This window comes from Schistocerca gregaria, chromosome 8 (assembly GCF_023897955.1).
Source record: "Schistocerca gregaria isolate iqSchGreg1 chromosome 8, iqSchGreg1.2, whole genome shotgun sequence".
Lineage (NCBI taxonomy): Eukaryota > Metazoa > Arthropoda > Insecta > Orthoptera > Acrididae > Schistocerca > Schistocerca gregaria.
Genome location: NC_064927.1, coordinates 170,105,384 through 170,128,938, shown reverse-complemented (window position 1 = coordinate 170,128,938; position 23,555 = coordinate 170,105,384). Strand labels below are relative to the sequence as shown.

The 23,555-nt window shown below is 36.9% G+C and overlaps 1 protein-coding gene across 1 annotated transcript in view; it reads right to left on the bottom strand.

The window, feature by feature from the left end:
• The window catches only part of LOC126284870 (ran-specific GTPase-activating protein-like), a 31,555-nt gene extending 13,938 nt beyond the window's left edge, over window positions 1-17,617 (bottom strand). Inside the window, exons 1-4 of the mRNA XM_049984107.1 lie at window positions 17,298-17,617; window positions 17,020-17,159; window positions 5,520-5,677; window positions 5,291-5,419 (exon numbers count right to left, since the gene is read on the bottom strand). Of these exons, the coding sequence (XP_049840064.1) occupies window positions 5,291-5,419; window positions 5,520-5,677; window positions 17,020-17,159; window positions 17,298-17,312 (442 nt within the window). The 5' untranslated portion in view covers window positions 17,313-17,617. The remainder of the gene's footprint in view (window positions 1-5,290; window positions 5,420-5,519; window positions 5,678-17,019; window positions 17,160-17,297) is intronic.
• Between the last annotated feature and the right edge of the window lie 5,938 nt (window positions 17,618-23,555).

Here is a 23,555-nt window from a genome sequence, read left to right as displayed (position 1 = left end):
TAGCCTTTTGGAAACTTGTGCAATTTTTTGACTACCTTGGGTTTCTTCTTCTGTATAGAATAAAACAATTTGACTATTTTTACTCATTTGCTATAGCCACTTCAACAATTGTCTGCAACTCCTTATACCTTGCCTCCTGATTTTATATACCAGGTGATCAAAAAGTCAGCATAAATTTGAAAACTGAATAAATCACGGAATAATGTAGATGGACAGGTAGAAATTGACACACATTATTCCGTGGTTTATTAAGTTTTCAAATTTATACTGACTTTTTGATCACCCAATATAACTACATGTCAGAACCTTGTGAACAACGTTACAAAATTACATTTGTGCTACCTTCATGGAAAAGAACCTCATATACCAAAAGCATGAAATGTGAGTCATTAGATAACACCGTAAACAATGTTAGTGGGAGTTTTTACTCAATCACAATAGAAGACATTTGCAACCAATAACTGGTGTCATACAATATAAAATATAAAACTGATATTATCTATATCGGTTGAAATGGGTGTAGTAAGTGGGTATAAAGCTGGAAGCATTTGTAAATGGTTTTACTCTACACAGGTAGCCAAAAAATGTCGTTTTGCGAGAGTAACCTACAATGGCCCCTCCGTGACAAAATTGCGCAAATTCTGAAAAAGGCTAATATCAATGTTTCATTTAAAATTAGAGGTAATTGGCACATGCGATTATGGTATGACGTAGGACGGAAACCAAGGAGTTAGCCAGGTATATATGAGATACTATGTGGCGATAGCAGTAATTTATATATTGGTAGAATGGGGGAGAGGTTTCGGTCCAGATAGAGAAAGTATTCATATCCTAGCAATGCCAGTGCTCTGGGATAGCATTTAAAAACAAAGAAGCATGTCTTGTTGCCAATTGCCACAGAACTTGAGGTTTCACATGCTGCTTCTCATAGCTGTCTGTTAAGACATTTTGGTGGAATTTGAAATCTACACACATCACATCTGTCAGTCGCATTGGTCACTTAATGACCAGAAATTTCTCAGAATCCATGAGCTATATAAGATGCAACCGTTATAGCTGAATATACGTTAGTATATTCTGCCCTGTTAGATGGTGCCACCATTTTCATAGCCAGTCTATGGTGGCTGTCCTACCAGGCTTGCTTCCTCTGTACATTTACTGGACGCCAAGAGATGGAGCCACTGATCTTGCAAGCCGGCACCACAGTAACTGCCTCGCAGTGTAGCTCCTTTAATTATAGACTGTGTGTAGTGCATAGGTACTTTGCATTTCACCAATATTAGTACTTCATTCTATTCATTTGATTTACTTTCTAATTTTATCACAACACGCACATGCTTCCTCACTATGCGTTCCTCATTATGGACACAGTAATTTTAACTTCCATTTGATATGAGAATTACATTACATTTGTATTACATTGAGGTTAACCTTACGAAAGTTGAATGTTTGGGTTTTATAGCAATTCAATGAGTGTATTTTCTTATATATAGCTCTACAATTTTGTACTGTTGTACATGTTCGCATTGCTTTGCATATAAATCCACACGAAATCAGTATTTCTGAATAGTATGACCATCATGCTTGACTAGAAGACAGGATTGGTTGGTAGGGCATATTCTGAGGCATCAAGGGATCACCAATTTAGTATTGGAGGGCAGCATGGAGGGTAAAAATCATAGAGGGAGACCAAGAGATGAATACACTAAACATATTCAGAAGGATGTAGGTTGCAGTAGGTAGTGGGAAATGATGAAGCTTGCACAGGATAGAGTAGCATGGAGAGCTGCATCAAACCAGTCTCTGGACTGAGGACCACAACAACAACAACAACAACATCTTTAAGTTTCTTAATATAAAATAAAGAATTGTAATATTTTATTTCAAACTGTTGCCATTCATCTAGGCTTACCTAAATGATTATACTGATCATCATCCACTGTTTGTTCGACAAGTGTAATGATTACAGTTGGTCGTACCTGTGTAACATTTCTTTTTGTGATGTGGTGAACTGGTAACAGCTGTATCGTTATACAACCTAACACTAAACTAAAATGTTAGAAAAATCCCTTTTATTGTATAATCATTACTTTTTTTATTTAGAGTTTTTCCCACTAATCTGGGATCTCCTAAATAATTGTTATATAATTTATTACAGGTTCATCTATTGTAGTATGACTACATTTGGTGATACTTATGTAACATTTTATTTAGTGATGGTCCTAAACTTAGTCCTTCACATTTTAATGCCATTTGTATAAGGGTTTTTCTTCCATAAAGTATCACAAATATAATTTTGTCAAGCTGCTCATGAAGTTCTGACATGTACCGAACTGCAATGCATAGAAGTTTGTAAAATCACTCTGACTTGCTTTCCACAGTTAATGCTAGCGCCACTTACTGGCCTTTGTTTACTTCTTTGATAGCTTAGTCGCCACATTCAGTTTGGCAACCTTACTACCCGAATATATAATGAGACTGTCAAATATGCCGAGATGAGATCTGTGATGTAGTCAATGTGCTCATTTCTGTGAGCTTTGTACTAAAGTATGATTTTTATGTAAGTACAATACAAACTGAAATTTCTGTATATAGGAATATTTGGATGAATGGTTGTGTTATGTACATATTTGCTATCAGTAATTTTCTTGTACACTTCACGCCACAGCTTCAGTCTGAAATGCATAATGCTTAACAGAATTGTGTGATCAAGGACTTTCTATATTTCAGAGTTGGTACAAGGAACATAACTGTGAAGAAACCACAGGTAACTGAACGAATACTTTAGTTGGTTGATAAAGGAAGGAAGTACAGAAGTTTTCAGGGAAATTCAGGAATACAGACATACAAGTCACTTAGAAATGAAATAAATAGGAAGTGCATGGAAGCTAAGATGAAATGGCTGCATGAAAAAGGTGACGAAATTGAAAGTTAACATAACCTTCAGTGAAATAAAAATTAAAGCGCAATAAAATTAAGAGTGCAATGGAATTCCACGGTTAAATGTAGGGAAAAGAGAGAACAGTACACTGGAGGCCACTAAAGGAAGTGAAGCGTGGGGGGGGGATTTTGTTGTGATGCGATAGAAGGCTAAACAGGAGTTTATCAATGATCCAATATTGGAATTTAAAAGAGCTCTGGATGACAAATAAGGCAGAAGAGATTGACAACATTCCATCAGATTTTCTAAAGCAATTTGGGAAAGTGGCAACAATCAGGAAAAAACATCATTCACACAATTCCAAAGACAGCAAGAGGGAGAAATATTGCACACTCAGCTTACCAGCTCATGCATGCTCACAAGAATAATATACATAAAAATGGGAAAGATAATTGAGGAGTTTTTAAATGACAATCAGTTTAGCTTTAGGTAAGTTAAAGGCACCAGACGTATCCTGACATTGCAGCCGATAAGTCAAGAGTTGCTCATAAAATTTGTGGACCTGGAAAAAGCATTCAACCATGTAAAATGGTTGAAGATGTTCAAAATTCTAAGGGAAGCACAGGTAAGCAATAGGGAAAGGAGGGTAGTACACAATACATACAAGAACCAAAAAAAAAAAAACAATAAGACGTAAAACCAAGAACAAAGTCTCTGGTTAAAGGGTGTATGACAGGGATGTAGTCTTTCACCCCAACTTTTTGATCTGTATTCTGAAGAACCATTTATGGAAATAAAAGGTTAAAGAGTGGGATTAAAATTCAGGGTGAAAATATCAATGATAGGAAACGCTGATGACACTGCTATCCTCAGGGAAAGTAAGGAAGAATTACAAGGTACATTAAATAGATTGAACAATAATGAGTACAGAACATGGAACTGAGACTAAATTGAAAAAAGTCTACAGCAGTGAGAAGTAGCACAAATGACAACAGTGAGAAACTTACCAGAACTGGGTATCACAAAGTACACAAAGTTAAAGAATTCTGCTACCTGGACAGCGAAAAAACCCATGATGGATGGGGCAAGGAGGACATAAAAAGCAAACTAGCACTGGCAGAACAAGAGAAGTTCAGCAGTATCAAATATGGGCCTAACCCCACACAAAGGAAATGGGACAATTATAGTCAAGCACTGCTTGTTCAAACAGTGTTTCTGTTAGAGTATTTGTACCAAGAATTTGAGGCAGGTTTGCTAGGATTCTTCTACAGATTTTTTGAGTCAAAGTACTTTCACATGCCACCATAATGCCACAAACACTCCAAAACATCTTCACTAGCAGTTTGTTTTGACCATGTGACATTAGGAATTTCTCTGGTTACTAGCATCCACAATACTACTACACTGTAAGAAGCCCAATGATTTAAGGTGTACTAAGGTATGTCCATTAACCATACACTGCAATCTATGAAGTATCTTTTTTCCACATAGATAATGTACCAATTGACACAAACACACCCATATCACCTGGCTTTTCTGCTGGCCTGTAACTTTTTGTGGCACATAAGCAACTCCACTTTATTACAAGAGGAAGGGGCTGTACATGAGCACAGAGGAAAAGGATACAGAAGGGAATCAGCTACGTTCTTTTGTAAAGCAATAGTCCCAGAATTTGACTCTTACATGATTTCAGAAAACCAAAGTCAAGATGGGAGAATGTGAATTTGAACACCACTCATCAAGAATATAAGTTCTTAGTTTTACTTACTGAGCAGCTTCACTGTTAATAAGTACAGCCTGTTGTATGCAACTACATACTGCAGCTTATAACATTCTGAATGGCTTCAAAAGATTTTTGATTCATCTATTGATAATCCAGTATGGCTTATCAGTGCTTTTCATTTTGTGGTAGTATGGATGTTGAAGTCTCCCTGAACATGGCGTATTAATATGAATGAGATGTCTTGCAAGGTATTTTTATCACATCAATGCTACCATGGTATCTAGTGACACATCCACTGACAACTGCTCATTTATGACAACTGTCCCACAGTATATCACCTGACATTGCTGCTTTTATTGGTGAGACTTCATCTTTTCACATTGCATTATCCACGGAAGGAGGCAGGGACCACTGTTCTTGTTAAATGACAATATAGCTGCCTAGAAAATTCTGAAGTAGTTGCCACAATAATTCCAGACCTAAAAACTATTGTTCCTTACTTCAACAATATTTTGTGTCTGAAGTGTTACATTACAGTCAATTCCAGTGCTATTAAGCACAAAAGACAGAAAACGTGTGTGAAAAACTGATGGAAAAAACACTTCTTGCATATTCTGCTCGCTACACCTGAAGAGAGAAATTTGACATGTGGAGCCTCATCCCTTACAAGCTGCAACAGAACTTACTTTCGGGATTTGCAAACATCATTGCCAGCAGTTCTTTCTTCACTTCACCGTCTGCAAATTCAGCATCTACACTGTAAACCCACGATCTGTTACTGCCACAGTTTGGTTTCAAGTCCATCCATGGTGTCACTGCAGACAAACACACTACTTCAAAAACACCATTCAATATTGAAAATGAGTGAAGATGGAGGTATCATAAAAGATCGTATATCAGTATCAGGTAACTTACCAAAGTGGTTTGCACATAATTTCAATGTTTTGTCCCTTCGCATAACAACTCTGACAGTATTTTTCGTAATATGCCTTAGTAGCTTTACTTCTCCTGTACCTCTCTCTTTCCATTCAGGTGGAGATTCTGATTTGTCATAGCGAAACAATTTTGCCCGCCTGTAACAAATTATACCAACATCATGATTTGAAATGTTTTTTTCAGTGGACTACTTTCGGTAGTCAGCTTAAAAATTACACAAATTTACTGACAATATAAGGAATAGATAGACTGCTACTCACAGCAATTACGACACAGTTGCGGGCAGGCACAATGAAAGGACTGTCTTTTCGCTGTACCTGTTTGCAATTCATGCCATGTTTACAGTGAGTAGCAATCTATCCTTTTCCTTATATTGTTGATATTCCAACCTGGAGTTTCCATTGTTCAGCACTTAAGTATTGTGACTATTTGGAATAATAATAATAATAATAATAATAATAATAATAATAAAATATAATACTGACACACTACTGGTAAGAAATATCCAAAGCAATTAATAATGGGGCAATAGCAAATAAAAAGAAAATATGATGGAATGAAATATATGACGCAGCCACAGCAGAGGAGAGATGTCAAAAAATAAAAAAAGGAAATGCCTCATAGAAAATTTAAGATAATGATCAGTGTAAACAATAAAGCAATTGAATAGCCAGTTAATTCCGAATACCAAAAGAGACTTCGGAAAGGAGAAACTTACGGAAATAAAAAATCTGTAAAAAATAATACCCATGACTTATCAAACTTTTAAGAACAAATTAAAGGGGTATGAAACTCCAAATATCTGTTTCAAAAATGAAAATGGCAACATTGAGTTAAACAATACTGAAAATCATGCAATCCTATCAAGATATTTTCATCAGCTTCTGAACTGACCTGAACATTCCAAGTTAGAATACTCAGATATTAATGAAAATCTGGAAGAAGATTTACCACCAAATATGTAAGAAATTGAAATAATTAAAACCCTAAAAAACAACAAAGCTAGTGGAGAATATTCTATTATGGAAGGACTTTTTGAAGTGATTCTAATCCAATACAGCAACTGAGCTAAATTTGCTCTTTGAAGATATGTGGAAAACAGTAAAGATCCTAGAGGAATGGAAAGTTGTTTTGATACATCCAGTCCACAACAATGGTAAGTAACAGGATGTAAAAGCAAGTGCAGACAACCTTTTTTAGCAGAGTCATTTAGGTAAATATCAAGATGGTTTTATGAAGGCGAAGGTCATGTTCAGAATTAACATTTAACCTCAAGTCATTAATTCACAACAGGTTACTTAATTCAAAGGACATTGTACTTATATTTGTTGATTTCGAAAAGGCTTTTCATTCTATTGACGAAGAAATTATGGATAAAATAATTCGAGAATTTTGTGTCAAGTCTAAACTGGCAAACCTAATCTGTGAAAAACTTACAGATACAGTATGTAAAGTTAACAGAAATTTAACAGCGTTTCCAAACAAAAGCAGGTGTATGACAAGGTGATGGCCTATCCCCAATTCTTTTTAATAGTGTGTTAGAGAGAATAGGGAGAATTTGGAACGAAAACTTATTGAACTCAACATCTTGCCTATAAGGTTAGGAAGCAAGAACATCGAAATCAACTGTCTTGCAGTTGCACATAATTCTGCTATACTTTTTGAAAATGTGGCATCTGCTACAGCACAAATCTCCTGGAAGAAACAGTCACCAGAACCGGCTTAAGAATATCTGCAGGGAAAAAAGGTAACAAACGTTGAGGATGTTCCAAAACTCCTGGAAACAGATATTGGCCAAATGAAGAGCGTAAAAAAATTCAAGTACCTAGAGGATATAATCCAGGAAAACACTTTAGAACAATCTGCAAAAGAGGGAAGATTGCTTGAAATGGGGAGGGGATATGGGCTCATCAAATACCTCTAGAATAAAAAGCACCTATCCAAAAATGGATAAATAAGACATTACAACTCAAAAGTGAACAAGAATGCCTACATGCAAGTGAATGCCTGGCATTAAACTATACTTGGAAGTACCAGAAAAGTGAATTCCAATGAAAATATTAGAACCACAAAGCACTGCAGAAGGCTGGACATCACAACATAATTCTGAAATACACCAAAATATAGAAAACATTTCAAATCTAATGAGAAAAAGAAGACTCATATTTCTGGACATTTATTTCAAATGCAAGACAGTAGATTAACTAATAATATTTACAAATAATTGTGGGGCAGAAGTCACCAACAATCTGGGTCAGCAAAGTAAAAAAGGATTCAGAAAGAAAGAAGACAAAAAGGAGATATAAGCAATAGAGAAGCCATTTGAGAAAAAGTATTGAAAATGGATGGATTCCTAGAACAGGTAGGTAAAAAGATTGGTTGACAATGGTCTGAGGACAGAAAGAAGAAATACAGTGTATAGATGAAAGCATACTAGAAGAAAAGAAATGAACAAAAAATTGTAATTGAAACATGGTCGTCAGATGGCCAATACACAGTAAACAAAATTAACAATAATAACATTCTCAGGAGATGGTGTCCCACAGCTTTTACATATTTGAAAAATTTTTTATTACTGCCTTGAGCTGCTGGTAAAATATTTTATTTGTAAAAATAGTTTCAGTTGCCTGACCATCTTGACGTTCATGAAAGTATTTACAGCATCACCTTGGTGAAATATAAAATCATTATTGTCAGCTGATAAAATTGTGGAACAACACACTGTAATCATATTATAATATTAATTACATCTTCAATATATACAATCTGTGCTAGTAGAGTATTCATTCATGTTAAAACTGTAAACTGTGATTACAGTTTTAACATTAACTATTTTATTGCCGTAGAAACTAAGGTGTCTCCATGTTAACTGACTATCTTACTTGAGAATTGCTACTATTCCAGGAATTATTTTAATAAGTCCAAAGATAATGCACAGAACTAGTTGCGAAGTTAAATGGAGACTTACAGGTGTACAATTTTGATTTAGTGTTTGGATCAGGAGTCAACCAAATCCAACACCAACAGAGCTGAAACCACAGGTATCAGAGTTGTGATCGATTAACCTACTCTTGTGGATAAAAATGAAACTGGCAAAGGATATTTAAAACCAAGAGTACAGGAAGTGACTATGGTTCGCCAGTACAAGGGCCATTGAAATGAAACCCAGTCACTAGTGTAAAGTAACTAACGATTTTACTAACTCAAAAATTTAGTTATACACAATACACACACACAAAAATAGTCACCAAAACTGCCATTTGAGTACTGCAAATTTCGACGGTCAGTTGATGGGAAACCCACTGTGCACAGATTTTTCGAAAATTCAAATGTTTATGTATTATGGCGTAGGGGTTCCCATGCTAATACCTGGTAAAAAATGGATCTCGTCCATGGTGATTCTGCAGTTGTCCACGACAAAAACAGTCACCTCTGCAACCATTTCCAGAGTGATGATGAGCCTGTCCAGGAGGAGATTTGTCTTCCAGTGACTTGTGCCCCTCAAGGAATTGTTTGTGCCATTCCACAACACTTGAACAACTAAGATTGTACTCACCATAAACTGCCTTCATCCGTCAATACATTTCATGGTCTCCAACTCCCTCCACGGCCAAAAATCAAATCACTCCTCATTCTCCCGGCTTACTTGCCTGCCTGTTTGATAGTGGACGATAACTTGTGTGACCACCTTCTCTTCGGTGTGAAACCACACTGGTGCTAAGCAATATCAAACGGTGCGCACGCGTCAGTCTCTCTACCAATAGATGGTGCCACCTTATGAGTAAGGGAAAGGTAGATGCACTGACCAGGTTTCGTTTCAATTGACCTCACACATGGAGGAACATTAAAGAAGTAATGTTTACATTCAGCATTTGAGCACTGACATCTTTCAGGGTCCAAAAAATTTAGAAATGAAAATATTCCCTTTTAAGTCAACAACAGTCTTAGCATGTAGAGGTACACAGCCATGCATAGAAAAGGTACTCCCTTATAGGTTAATATTTGACAAGCTTTCCCAATACACTTATCAGCTCATTTATTGTGTTCTTGACAAAGATTGAACAGCCACCTCTATGATTTTGTATGTAAGTCTTTACGACACAAATGTTTGCTGTCAGTATATACAGCACCATCTAGTCCAGAAAAAGAACACACTGTCCTCAGATATATGGTACCAAATGCATCTTAGAACTCTTCAGTAGGCCCCTATTCAAACCTGACATTTAAAGCTAAATGGGGACATAGCAATTTTACACAACACTGTCACAAATCTTAAATTTAATCTGAACACATGTATTTCCAATATTTTGCTTGCAATGTGTGACTGTTGACCAAGTTAAGCTGCATTTGCATTTATTTACAACAAAACAAAAATTCACTTGAGAAATCTTCAAAATCACAAAGAGGTAGAATTGCTGGTCGGTACCCACCTGCAGAGGGCGAAATTAAATTTCAAAACTATCAATATACACATTTGAAAACTAAAAACTATTCCCAGGTTTTAAAACTATTACTTCTTCCCTCGCAGAGGAAAGAGGAATAGACTGGCAAAAGTTAAAAAGCTTTCAAGCCTTATAATTTCAAAATCTGGGATCTTTTACAACTGTTAAAAGTATCATGAGTAATGAAATTACACCTGCTGACAGTGACCAACTGTATCTATTTCACCATTTCTCAAAGACACTTTTGTAACAGCCTAAATAATGACATCACACTATCACATTCATTATAATCCACAAATCGTACTGAAATAAGATTTGTTTAAGAATGTTTCAATTTTTTATCACACAGTTCCTCTATATTAAATAGAGCATTTTCTTCCAGAAACAAGATACTTTAACAATAAGTGTTCGACGCAGTTTCTTCCTGCTTCTATTAAATTTTGTTATGACCTGTCTTACCAGAAAACAGGAGTCAAACTGCAATAGCAATGCACTCAGGAGATGAATTTCTTATATAAACGGTTTTCTCCATATACAGTATATCCTTCCACGAACACACTACTTCAGTGGTGCAAACTTTTTTTTTGTTTGTCTTAACATATTTATTTATCATGTCATAACTAAAGAATACAGAATCCAAATACATCTAAGAACAAAGAGACAAGGACAGACAACTGCAGAACAGAATCTGACAACTTCAAAAACAGTGATACTCTGGTTGTCTTCCGTGGCACCCAACACTAGAAAGAAGAGGCCAATCCTTCCATTCCATAAGCAACAACAGAAGAAAATTTGTCCAATGCACACTTACGGTGTCAGTGGCCTCTGCATTGCATGTTGATGTTGGCAACTCATTGATATCAGTCACAGCCACTCAGTTGACTGTATACGGTAGCCAAAGAGTAACACTCAATCTATTTCTTTCAGTGAACATTTGACTATTAAATTTTCAATGTGTAAAGTGCCAGAATAACTTTTACTGATCAGACTATCACAAATTTTAAGGACAGTTACCAATTTTCATATTTCTTTGCTTGGAGAGGAAAAAGATTGACTGACCTATGAAGGCCAATGTTAAGTTGAAATGTGATTATTCGCTTGTCAGTTAGTAAAGCCAATGAATTGACACAAAAATAGAATTGTGGTAAGAGATTGATGTGTAGCAAAGCCTGGGGTATACATTATTCATCATTGCAATAATCTACTTTTATGTCTTTATTTCCCATTTTGCCAAAAATTCTGATGTTACAGTCTAACCTAACAGAACAAAATACCAACTTTATTTACAAACCATAGAAAATTATGAATGGGAACTATGGCTACCAACAACTGATTCCTAATTCATAATATACAGTTCCATCAACCAACATGCAAGATGTTACAAATAACAGCATGCACTGCAACAGCGACGTACACTGGAAGTGCACTTTAACTGAAGAATTCAAATTGTTATTTCAGCACCTACTATCTATATCATACCCAAAAGTCTCCACTAACATTGTGCATATTGTAAATACATAAGGTATGTTAACAGCCAAATTAATTTTTGCACAATTTGTTCTAAGGCAATGATACAGTATCTTAAGCATTCAAAAAACATACGAAGTTGATATTTTTTGAGTGGTTTAACCCTAATAAGGTCATATACATAACAGTTTTTATAAATAAAATGATGGTTGGATCTACACTGTCTGGTTACATTAAGTTCTACAAGGTACTGACAGATGAGGAGCCATGCCAACTCCTGTGTTGTGGCCAGCTGCTGTAGGTTTCTTTGATAAGGATGCACTGCCCAAACAGCCTGATAGAATCAAGTTTAAATCTGGGGAGCTTAGAGGGCACGGGAGGCACTGTAAACTCATCCTGGTGTGCTTCAAAAGACGCACATGCACTGCGAGCTGTGCAACAAACACAGATGTGAGCCCCATAATAAATGGTTTATCTGATTGTGGAAGTCAAATGGCAGGAATAAAGCATTCACATCAATCAACTTTCGCTAAGAGTAAAAATTACAGTTTCAAGGAATCATATGGCTACCAACTCAGCTCAAAAGTATCTTGTGCCCACGAAAGAGAGCTTTACACACACAGCATTGCAAAATTCTTTGCCATATCATCAAAAATGGAAAAGCTCAATGCACAAGAAATTCGAAATTACAAACAGGCAACAGCAATTTGGAGCATTATTAGTCATGAGTGAATAAACTCAATAAGGGAAATCACACTCAAATCCTTGATGACAGTGAGCGATGATATTAAATTCAAATAATTGGTTATTAAATCCAAAAAATTCTTTCTAACAGTGCCAGGAAACACAAAGGAGGCAAGAGGACCATCAAAGGCACATCCATTAGACTTACACAATGTATACTCCACTACCAATCACTGGTTTTAGCCGAACCATCTGTTAGTGATCTCACAATCGTCATGTCATTGGAATGAAGCAACTCTTCTGGTTATGTTATGTTATCCAAAGAACGAAAATCTTGTGCTGATGTGGTATTCAATCCCTCGAATCACCTTTACAAAGGGGGAAAGAAAACATGCGAGAGAATGAAGTACCAGTATGTTGTAGTAAAATCCATTTTTAATAGTGGAGATAAGTAATTACAAACACATCTCCCTCTTTCCGGTGTTCTCAAAATACCGGAGAAGATAACTCACACCAGAATATTGAACCATCTCTCTGGAAACACCTGCTCAGTTTGGCTTCCATTGCACCATTTACACTGAGAAAGCAATATATAATCTCTCATACTCAATTTCTGAAGAAGTAAACAGAAAAATTACTCTGCTGGCATTTTGTGTAAACATTCACACATGTTTCCAATGAACACTGATAAAGTTTCATTTCAACAATTTAATACTCTTACTGATACAGAAATTTGTTTGACTACATAGTGCAGCTTTCGACAGTGCACTATAGTTCAGAGCACCATTGAGAGTAAATATCTCTGGCAATATTTTCTTGAAAGAAAAAAACTATACCACATTTTACACTATTTCATACTCTCATAAGTGAAATAATAGAACAAGATTTTGTGAGATATTTTCATATAGATAATTGGACGCAAATTCAGTAAAAAATACAGTCACCTGAAAAAAAGAAGCATCAAGTTACACTTTTTATATCTCTGCAAGTAATTGCATGTAATAGCATACCAACACAAGTTCTCAGAATATAAAATTTCTGTTCAATTGCTTTCCAATAATTTAAACATTGAGGGCAAAGTTGACATTCTTGTAAAAAGGCCAAAAACAGCTATTTTTAGCCCGCTTTTACATGAAAGTATTTGCTGCAAAACTTCAACTGTTTTAATTAGAAAGGCCATGTTCTATACCACATAATAAAATTTGTTTGGTTTTGCAATGCGAGCACATTACCAATGCCGTATTCAAACATGATGGGTTTATTTCTCAGACTCAACTGTATTACCTTTTTCTTTATCTAGAGTTAGCTAGCTACCATTATTTACATCAACCAGTCCAAGTCATTTAGTTCCCTCCTACAATCACTCAACAATGCCACCTTCCTGTACGCCACAATGTCATCAGTAAGCAGCCACAGATTGCTACCAGATTGTTTACGTATAAAGAAAATAACAGTGGTCGTATCACACTTCCCTGTGGCACTCCTCATGATACCCTTGTCTCAGATGAACACTTGTCATGGAGGACAACACAGTTGGTACTGTCACTTGAGAAGGCTTCAAAACCACTCACATATCTGGAACCCTATTCTGTATGCTCATATCATTAACAGTCTCCAGTGTGGCACCAAGTCAAATACTTTTTGGATATCTAGGAATACGGAATCCACCCTCTTGCCCTTCATCTGTAGTTCACGCAATATAATGTGATAAAAGGGCAAGTTAAGTTTCACACAAGCAACACTTTCTAAAACCATGCTGATTTGTGGACAGAAGCTTTTCTGTCTTCAGGAATCTTACGATATTCAAACTGAGAATATATTCAGGAATTCTGCAGCAAACCAATGTTAAGGGTCTTTGTCTGGTTGGGTGGATCTTTTACCCTTCTTATATACAGGAGTCACACTCTTTTTCCAGTTTCTTGGGACTTTACACTGGCAGAGAGATTTGTGATAAGTGTTAGACCACTTGGTATGGGATGACCGTAGTGTACATCATAAAATTGTCATAGAAACTAGACTGGTATGGTGTTACAGACATTCCTCTTGCACGGAGTCTTCTATTGATAGAAAATAGACAACAACATTATTAATTAATATAAATAAACTGAATTTGGAGTGAAACAACAAAAAATTAAAATATGTTCGATGAGGTGATGTGCTTGTTCCTCTCCAGTTCTTTGTGTACACACGATATATCTTGGACACTTGAGAGATCTTAGAAACTGTGAAACCTGGTAATGACCTATGCAACCAGATGGATAATAAAACTAGGTGTCTGGAACACATGGATAAGTTAATCAAAAAGCTCTCTTCTGCCTGCTTTGTACTTAGCAATCTAATAATGTTGACCTGCAGACAGGATTGCGAACATAGAGTTCTTCATATTCTTTATTAATGATTTGACATAAGTAGGCCTGTAAGCTACAGACTTTGGCAGTAAGTTAGCTATACTGTATTTCTTAGTATTAAGTATGCAGAAATACATTACTGCAACCTTAAACTTATACTGGGCATATGAAGGGGTTCTTCTGAGTGAAATGGATTTGCTAATAAACTATCGAGCCGTTCCATAAACAATTAACAATTTGACTCTCATACTTTGTGTTTAGAAAACTTTTGTAAGCCACCACACTTTGAATGCAATACAAACCTCACTAGTGTTAGTTTTTTGTTGCTCTAAACATATCAAAAAAAGTTCTGCATCACCTGGGTTCCCAGAACTCCTGGAGATAAAATGACTGGATATTGTATCACAAAAACAGTCCCTTTGACTGTTCAGAGACATCACTAAACTCGCCCAAATATGGAAACAACCACGCACGAGCGGAGGGGGTCTGACAGCCGTTCAGTTCCAGTCATTCCACCAGGAATCGGTACATGCCTCGCATTGTCTGTAGTTCAGCCATTCCTAGACTGTCAATACCACAGTTCGATCACATCCACATTGTTACTTTGTGCCAAGAAAGGATCTCAACAAGGGAAGTGTCCAGGAATCTCTGAGTGAACCAAAGCAATGTTGTCTGTACATGGAGGAGATACAGAAAAAAGGTTCAAATGGCTCTGAGCACTATGGGACTTAACTACTGTGGTCATCAGTCCCCTGGAACTTAAAACTACTTAAATCTAACTAACCTAAGGACATCACACACATCCATGCCCGAGGCACGATTTGAACCTGCAACCGTAGCAGTCGTGCGGTTCCGGACTGAGCGCCTAGAACCACTAGACCGTTGTGGGACAATCTGGACCAACAGTGCCTTGATGAACTTGTGGATAGTACTCCATGACGACAGGCATGTATCAATGCAAGAGGATGTTCTACTGGGTATTAGAGGTACTAGTGTGTACAGCCATCTGGACCACCACCTCTGAAGGTCTGACTATATGGTGGTACAACATGCAATATGTAGTTTTCATGATTAACAACAAGGGTGGAAATTACGTTTATGTTGATCTCTATTCCAATTTCCTGTACAGGTTCCGGAACTCTCAGACCCGAGGTGATACAAAACTTCTTTTATAGTCCACAGGTGTCATGGTGTCTTTGGTTACAACTACAGGTCTGATAATTGACAATGTGTCGGGTTTTTTGGCCGATTTCTGATGATTTGCCAGCAGAAGTGGATGGTATTGTCAGAGCTTCACCCTCCATTGCTAGTGGTTTGATAATGCCAGCGACTTGTTTGTATGATGGTTTTTCTGATTTTTCACCATTACATCAGCCAAAGAACCCGAGACAACCTAATAGGCAGTTTGTAAACAAGTGCCCACAAATACTTAATTTTGATTGGACAATAAGATTGGGTCAACATGGAAACATATAACCTGAATCTTTCCACATAGAAGAATATTTTCACTTTATGGTGGTGTTTCCAGAACAGTGTGTATGAATGAACTAAGATGACTTCAGTTTGTCAGCAGCAATAAGTATCACAGACGACTAGAGCTGTAGTTTGGATTAACTTTATCCCTGTGACGTTATAGACTGCTTCAATAAGTCAAAATATCATCCCTTATGTTGGAAAAACAATGTGAATGAACAGCCAAATGATGCTAACAGCTTATCTCTCCATAAGTCTAAGCTCAATTATCTTAATCCAGTAAATATCAACAGACATTGGATACTTCTAGATATGAATGACTGGATATGTAAAATAGTTCGTTCTTCACAGCATTAACCAAGATGTCTGTCATATTTGTCACATCCAAATGCTGATATCACGCTTCAAATAAAATGACTGTGAAATAGTGTGCAATTAACAACGGTATCTTCAATTTTAGTGTGCTACATGTCCCATCCACAGTCCATATGTGTGAAAGGGCGAAAATTAGCGTAGAGAGAGTTTTATTATTGGTCCACGACAGGTGTGTGGCTATATTTCACAAATATAATATTGCTTCACAAATTTTCATTTATTAACATTGGGACCTATTTCAGCATAACCCCATAACACGCAAACATACCATAAAATGAAAACTAGTAGATCAAGAATATGTCAGTGGAGCTGTATGATGACTGTCAATCAAACTGACTCATTTCTCACTTTCAGCTTTTTATCTTGCCTCCAACTGTTCACCTTGGATCAACAACACTGTACATTTTTTCTTCTGTTCTGTTAACTGTTACCAGTACCGGAATCGAAAGTATGTTACGTGTATCAGACGAGAAATACACAAAGAAGAGTTTTATCACGCCTTGGTGAAAGGTAACTACGCAATCAGGATGCTGGTAGCTAAGTTTAAATGGTGCTACGTGTGTATATATATCAACGGCGCCAGTTCAGAGTACTGGAAAAACAACCCGAGTACGTTGCAGGGAAGGACCCCACTAATAACGGACTAATCTGATTCGAGATCTCAAAATTTCTTAAAACAAATATGCTCACATTTTTATCATTTCAACTTCGTCTTCTTCCATAGTTCTTATTTTCACCTCTGGCAATGTCACGATGGGTTCAAAATGTGGATCATGTTCCTGCACTGCCTCATCGGGTGCTGTCTCCTCGGTTGTTTCCTTATGGTCTCCCTGGGGACAAGACGCCGAAACACGAAAACTCAGTGTACGGTTTTTTTTTGGTGATACATACATTGGACAGTAAACGATCAGTTTATTATAATTTTAGCTGCTCAAAGCTAATATTCTACAGGATGGCATAATACATACGTGGTCCTCAGACATACTAAATGTTTTGAATCGCGCCCACACACAACTTCTCAAACACAATTGCCGCCAGCACACACGAAACTCACTCAAACGATGCCAAAGAGTGTCTGCTAAGACCAGAGATAATTTTGTCTCCGATGTACTAACCAGAGAAAAATAATCTCCCTCTGATATAAAAACCAGGCTGTGTATAGCATTTTCGGCGGAAACTGATGACAAAGTATTCAATATGATAGTATCTTGTGTAAGTCTAATATCATGCACACAAAGAGAGGTAGGAGATAATAAAACTAGATTAGATTAGGTTAGATTAGATTAATACTAGTTCCATGGATCATGAATACGATGTTTCGTAATGACGTGGAACGAGTCAAATTTTCCAATACATGACATAATTAAGTTAATTTAACAACATAATTAGATTACTATAACCACATTTTTATTTTTTGTATTTTTTATAATTTAATTTGTTTGTTTTTTTCTTTTTTCTTAATCTATATCTAAAAATTCCCTCATGGAGTATAAGGAGTTGTCATTCAGAAATTAGCGTAATTTCTTTTTAAATACTTTTTGGTTATCTGTCAGACTTCTGATACTATTTGGTAAGTGATCAAAGACTTTAGTGGCAGTATAATTCACCCCTTACTGTGCCAAAGTTAGATTTAATCTTGAATAGTGAAGATCATCATTTCTCCTAGTATTGTAGTTATGCACACTGCTATTACTTTTGAATTGGGTTTGGTTGTTAATAACAAATTTCATAAGAGAGTATATATACTGAGAAGCTACTGTGAATATCCCTGGATCCTTAAATAAATGTCTGCAGGATGATCTTGGGTGGATTCCAGCTATTATTCTGATTACACACTTTTGTGCAATAAATACTTTATTTCTCAGTGATGAAATACCCCAAAATATGATGCCATATGCAAGGAACGAGTGAAAATAGGCGTAGTAAGCTAATTTACTAAGATGCTTATCACCAAAATTTGCAGTGACTCTTATTGCATAAGTAGCTGAACTCAAATGTTTCAGCAGATCATCAACGTGTTTCTTCCGATTTAATCTCTCGTCGATGGACACACTTAAAAATTTTGAATATTCTACCCTAGCTATATGCTTCTGATTAAGGTCTATATTTATTAATGACGTCATACCATTTACTGTACGGAACTGTATGTACTGTGTCTTATCAAAATTCAGTGAGAGTCCGTTTACAAGGAACCACTTAGTAATTTTCTGAAAGACATTATTGACAATTTTATCAGTTAATTCTTGTTCGTCACGTGTGATTACTATACTTGTATCATCAGCAAACAGAACTAACTTTGCCTCTTCATGAACATAGAATGGCAAGTCATTAATATATATTAAGAACAACAAAGGACCCAAGACCGACCCTTGTGGAACCCCATTCTTGATAGATCCCCAGTTTGAGGAATGTGCTGATCTTTGCATATTATGAGAACTGCTTATTTCAACATTCTGCACTCTTCCAGTTAGGTACAAATTAAACCTTTTGTGCACTGTCCCACTCATGCCACAATACTTGAGCTTGTCTAGCAGAATTTCATGATTTACACAATCAAAAGCCTTTGAGAGATCACAAAAAATCCCAGTGGGTGGTGTTCGGTTATTCAGATCATTCAAAATTTGATTGGTGAAAGCATATATGGCATTTTCTGTTGAAAAACCTTTCTGGAAACCAAACTGACCTGTTGTTAGTACTTCATTTTTACAGATATGTGAAGCTACTCTTAAATACAATACTTTCTCAAAAATTTTGGATAAACCTGTTAGAAAGGAGATTGGATGGTAATTGTTGACATGAGATCTATCCCTTTTTTTATGCAAAGGTATAACAATAGCATATTTCAGTCTATCAGGGAAAATTACCCTGTTCCAGAGCGCTATTACACAGGTGGCTGAGAATCTTACTTATCTGTTGAGAACAAGCTTTTAGTATTTTGCTGGAAGTGCCATCAATTTCATGTGAGTTTTTGCTTTTAAGCAAGTTTATTATTTTCCTAATTTCAGGGGAGCAGTTGGTGAAATTTCAATTGTATCAAATTGCATAGGTATGGCCTTTTCCTTAACTGCCTAGCATTTTCTTATGAACACCTGGATCCTATTATATCCATGACATTTAGAAAATGATTATTAAAAATATTTTCAACTTCTGACTTTTTGTTCGTAAAGTTTTCATTCAATTTGAAGGCAATACTGTCTTCCTGTGCTCTTGGTTGACCTGTTTCTCTTTTAATAATATTCCAAATTGTTTTAATTTTATTATCAGAGATGCTGATTTCAGACATGATACACATACTTCTGGATTTTTTAATAACTTTTCTTAATATAGCACAGTAGTTTTTATAATGTTTGATAGTTTCTGGGCCACTACTCTTTCTTGCTGTCAGATACATTTCCGTTTTCTGGTTGCAAGATATTTTTATACTCTTAGTAAGCCATGGTTTGTTACATGGTTTCTTACGAGTATATTTAACTATTTTCTTGGGGAAGCAGTTTTCAAATGCATTTACAAAAGTGTCATGAAATAAATTATATTTTAAATTGGCATCAGGTTCACAGTACACCTCATCCCAGTCTAACTGCTGTAGGCTTTCCCTGAAATTTGCAATTGTTAAATCTTAGACTGAACGTACTACTTTGGAGGACTGTTTAGTACTACTGAATGGAGCTATGTCATATATTGTAACTAGCTGTGCACCATGATCAGAAAGACCATTCTCAACAGGCTGAGCATTTATCTGGTTAAACTTATCTTGGTCTATAAAGAAGTTATCTATCAGTGTGCTGCTATCCTTTACCACCCGAGTAGGAAAATCAATCACGGGTATCAAATTGAAAGACCCAAGTAATACTTCAAGGTCATTTTTCCTATTACTCTCCTTCAGAGAATCTACATTGAAGTCCCCACAAATAATAATTTGCTTCCCCCTATCTGACAGATAGCACAACAAGGAGTCCAAATTTTTCAGAAATAGATGAAAATTTCCGAATGGGGACCTATGCACAGTTACAATTATAAATGTGCCTTTATTTAATTTAAGCTCACAGGCAAATGCTTCTATATGTTTCTCTACACAAACCTTTTTGTTTCTACACTTTTTGCACAATGATAACTTTTGACATATATGGCAACTCCTCCTTTCTCCATATTTTCTCTAATTACATGTGCAGAGAGCTTTGTCCACTTACATTTACCTCATCCATATCAGTAACAATGTGATGCTCAGACAGGCATAGTATATCTATTTCATCCTCAGCTTATAAATCTTCTAAACAAACCAGAAGCTCATCTATTTTATTCTTTAAACTCCTAATTTTTTTTGATGAAATATACTTACATTATTTTTAATTATACTTTTATGAGAACCTTTCCTTATTCTAACATTTGCAGTACTCTCCTGTCTGAGTTTCTCATTGTGCTTAGGCCTAGTTCCTATACCAGTGGTCCCATAGTGCTCAGAGAGTCAGATTATGTCAACTGGTTTGGGTGACTTTAATTCATCAATGCGATTACCTAGGACTGAGATACAACTTGGTGGAGATAAAATTTCTGGTGATCGGTGAAAATTTATAATTGACAGCTGTGATTGGTGATCCAATGTGCTAGAGTTGTGCTGTTTAATTTCTTTCCTAAACAGAAGATTTGTTTCAATCCTGACCTCTCGTAGAACGTGACATCTTTCTGTCTTACCTATCCTCAAAAAGGTACTGCTCCAACACCTGTGACCACTGGTATTTTACCATTCATGGCAGTGCCTCCCCCCCATTAAATTTCCTGCTATTACCCCAGCCAGTTACTCTTCCCTATCCTGTTGTGATATAGGCCGTGCCTGGTATAGTCCCACCTACTGAGAGAATCAACAGGAACCACACCAATATGAGGCCTGACCCAAGCAGCCGTTCCAACTCCAAATTAACTCTCCCAACAGAAGAGTTCAAATGAGGCCAGTCATGGCGTCTCAGGCCAGATACAAACTCAACGTTGGTGTGTCTCGATGCCGATGTAATCTTTACCAGGTCGCACTCTATACTGTACCCAGGATCTGTGTCGATACTGTTCCCTGACCCTGCCACAATAACCACGGTGTCTTCCCTGGTAAATCCTTTACAGAGTGAACCTAAATCCTTTGTCACCTGATCCAGACTAGCACTTGGTTTGAAAAAATTTGTGACCTGGTATTCTGGTCCTAATTCCTCCTGCAGAAGTTGGCCTACACCTCTGGCATGGGAACTGCCTAACAACAAAACTTTCTTCCTTTTCGATGGCTTTCCTACATTCTTTTTCAATTTCCTATTGAAAGTTTGTTGTGTCCTGTCTATACCTACCTCTGCTTGAGGCTCATCAGTTTCTAACTGAAGCAACAGGTCAAAATTATTTTTGACATTCACCACAAAACTGTCAGACTTAGTTCTAGGCCTGTTCCTTCTGTCACGTGTTGCCACTTCCCACCTGTACAGATCTTCCCTAGACTGATCTGGCTCAGCCTGAAGGGCAGCAATTTTCCCCTCCTGTTCCACTATCTTCCTATCTCTGCTGCAAATCCTACATAACCACTGATAAGCCTGATCCACTTTCCCGACACCCACGCCACTGCAGTCCCCCCAATGAAAAAAACTACTGCATCCATCACACCAAACCCCGGAACTAACAATTCTATGGCAAGTCAGACACTTCTTACTCATGGCAAATATAATACTTTAGCTAGAATTAGTCAATTAAATTACCGAAAATCAAAAAAGTTTCTAATTTAAAATTCAGCTGTTTTTCTGGGATCTGTATTAAAACAATGAAGGCATATGCTGTTTACGGTAGTTTACTTATTTGTTACCGAGAAACTAGTCAAGTTACCGTGAAACAAGAAACAAACACGTTTACAAAATTTAAGCCTAAACGCGACTTCGGGAAGTTACGATCTTTTCGTGTTTTCTGAAAAAATATGCAAGGAAAAGTGAAACCTTTAACCGCAAGAATAAACGATACACTAATGCATGTATTTAATTTGTTGTCGGTGTTAAACTAAATTATATTCCTGTCTAAATCACTTAACTTTCTGGAAATAGTTTCTGGCATCACTTACTCGGCAGCCATCTTGGACACCCATACCCAGGCAAAGGCAATGTCTCAAGGGTTCATCGTATTAAGTCAACTAAAAGACGCTTTTGAATGCTACATTGGGTTTTATTAAAGCGTAACTTTCGAACTTGCAGAAACTAACAAACGACAAAAATTCAAAGCGTCATCTCCAAATTCAAAGAGAAAACGTAATGTAAAACTGAGTCTCCTCCAAACCTCACAAAAATACATTGTGCGGTTTATTCTGCCAGCGGCGATTCCCACACAGTCTCTCTGCGGAAGAGCGGAGCTCCAGGAGCGTTTGAGTATGTGTACAGAACACTAGACCAGCTCTTTTGCAAAATATCGGCGTCCCCTCTGGGTTTTGCTTATCGTGTTGATGTTTGCGTTTACTGTTCTGGATCTGTTCGTTTTTTTCCGTTCCGCCGCTGTGTACATGGTTTCCCTCTTCTTTTGCTGAATCATTTAATAGCCCAACGGTAATAAATATGCGGGCGTTACTAGTCCCAGGGTCCTTTTCTGCCGTTGCACTATATTTAGATCCTATGTTCATCACGTTTTAGGTCTGTATTGTCTGGCATACAGTGATTACAGTGGGGGATATACCGTGTCTGCTCTCAACATTACACGCGAGCATGTACTTAGATCTTCGTACACAAGAACTTACGTTCCCCAAGCTGTGACGCTGGTGTTGGATGCTGCTGGGATATTTGGTTTTGCGCTTGTTCTAACAAGTATGGAAGATTGATCACTTTCAGTTCTGACTGTGTCGAAAAAATTCTGATGGTAGGCATAAGGTCTCCCTGTATACCACTTCTGCTGTGAACCTTCTGTATCTTGCTTATACGTAATGTAGAGGCCTTGCAATACCACGAGAAGTGCAGAGGTCCAGCTATCTTCGTGACACATGATTGCAGCTTTCAATGTTCTGTGCCAGTGTTTCACTATTTCATTACTTGCCAGGTAGTATATAATTGTATGATGATGTCAGAACCCACACAGATTAGTCAGTTTTAGGAATAGTGTCAACCATGGATTGTGGTAACATTCAAAAGACAGCTGAAACGTGCTACCCACGCTGCTAAAAATAATTTTTGCCACCGTCTCTGCCATGAGACCTTTGATTGGGACTACCTTCGCCGATCGAATATATT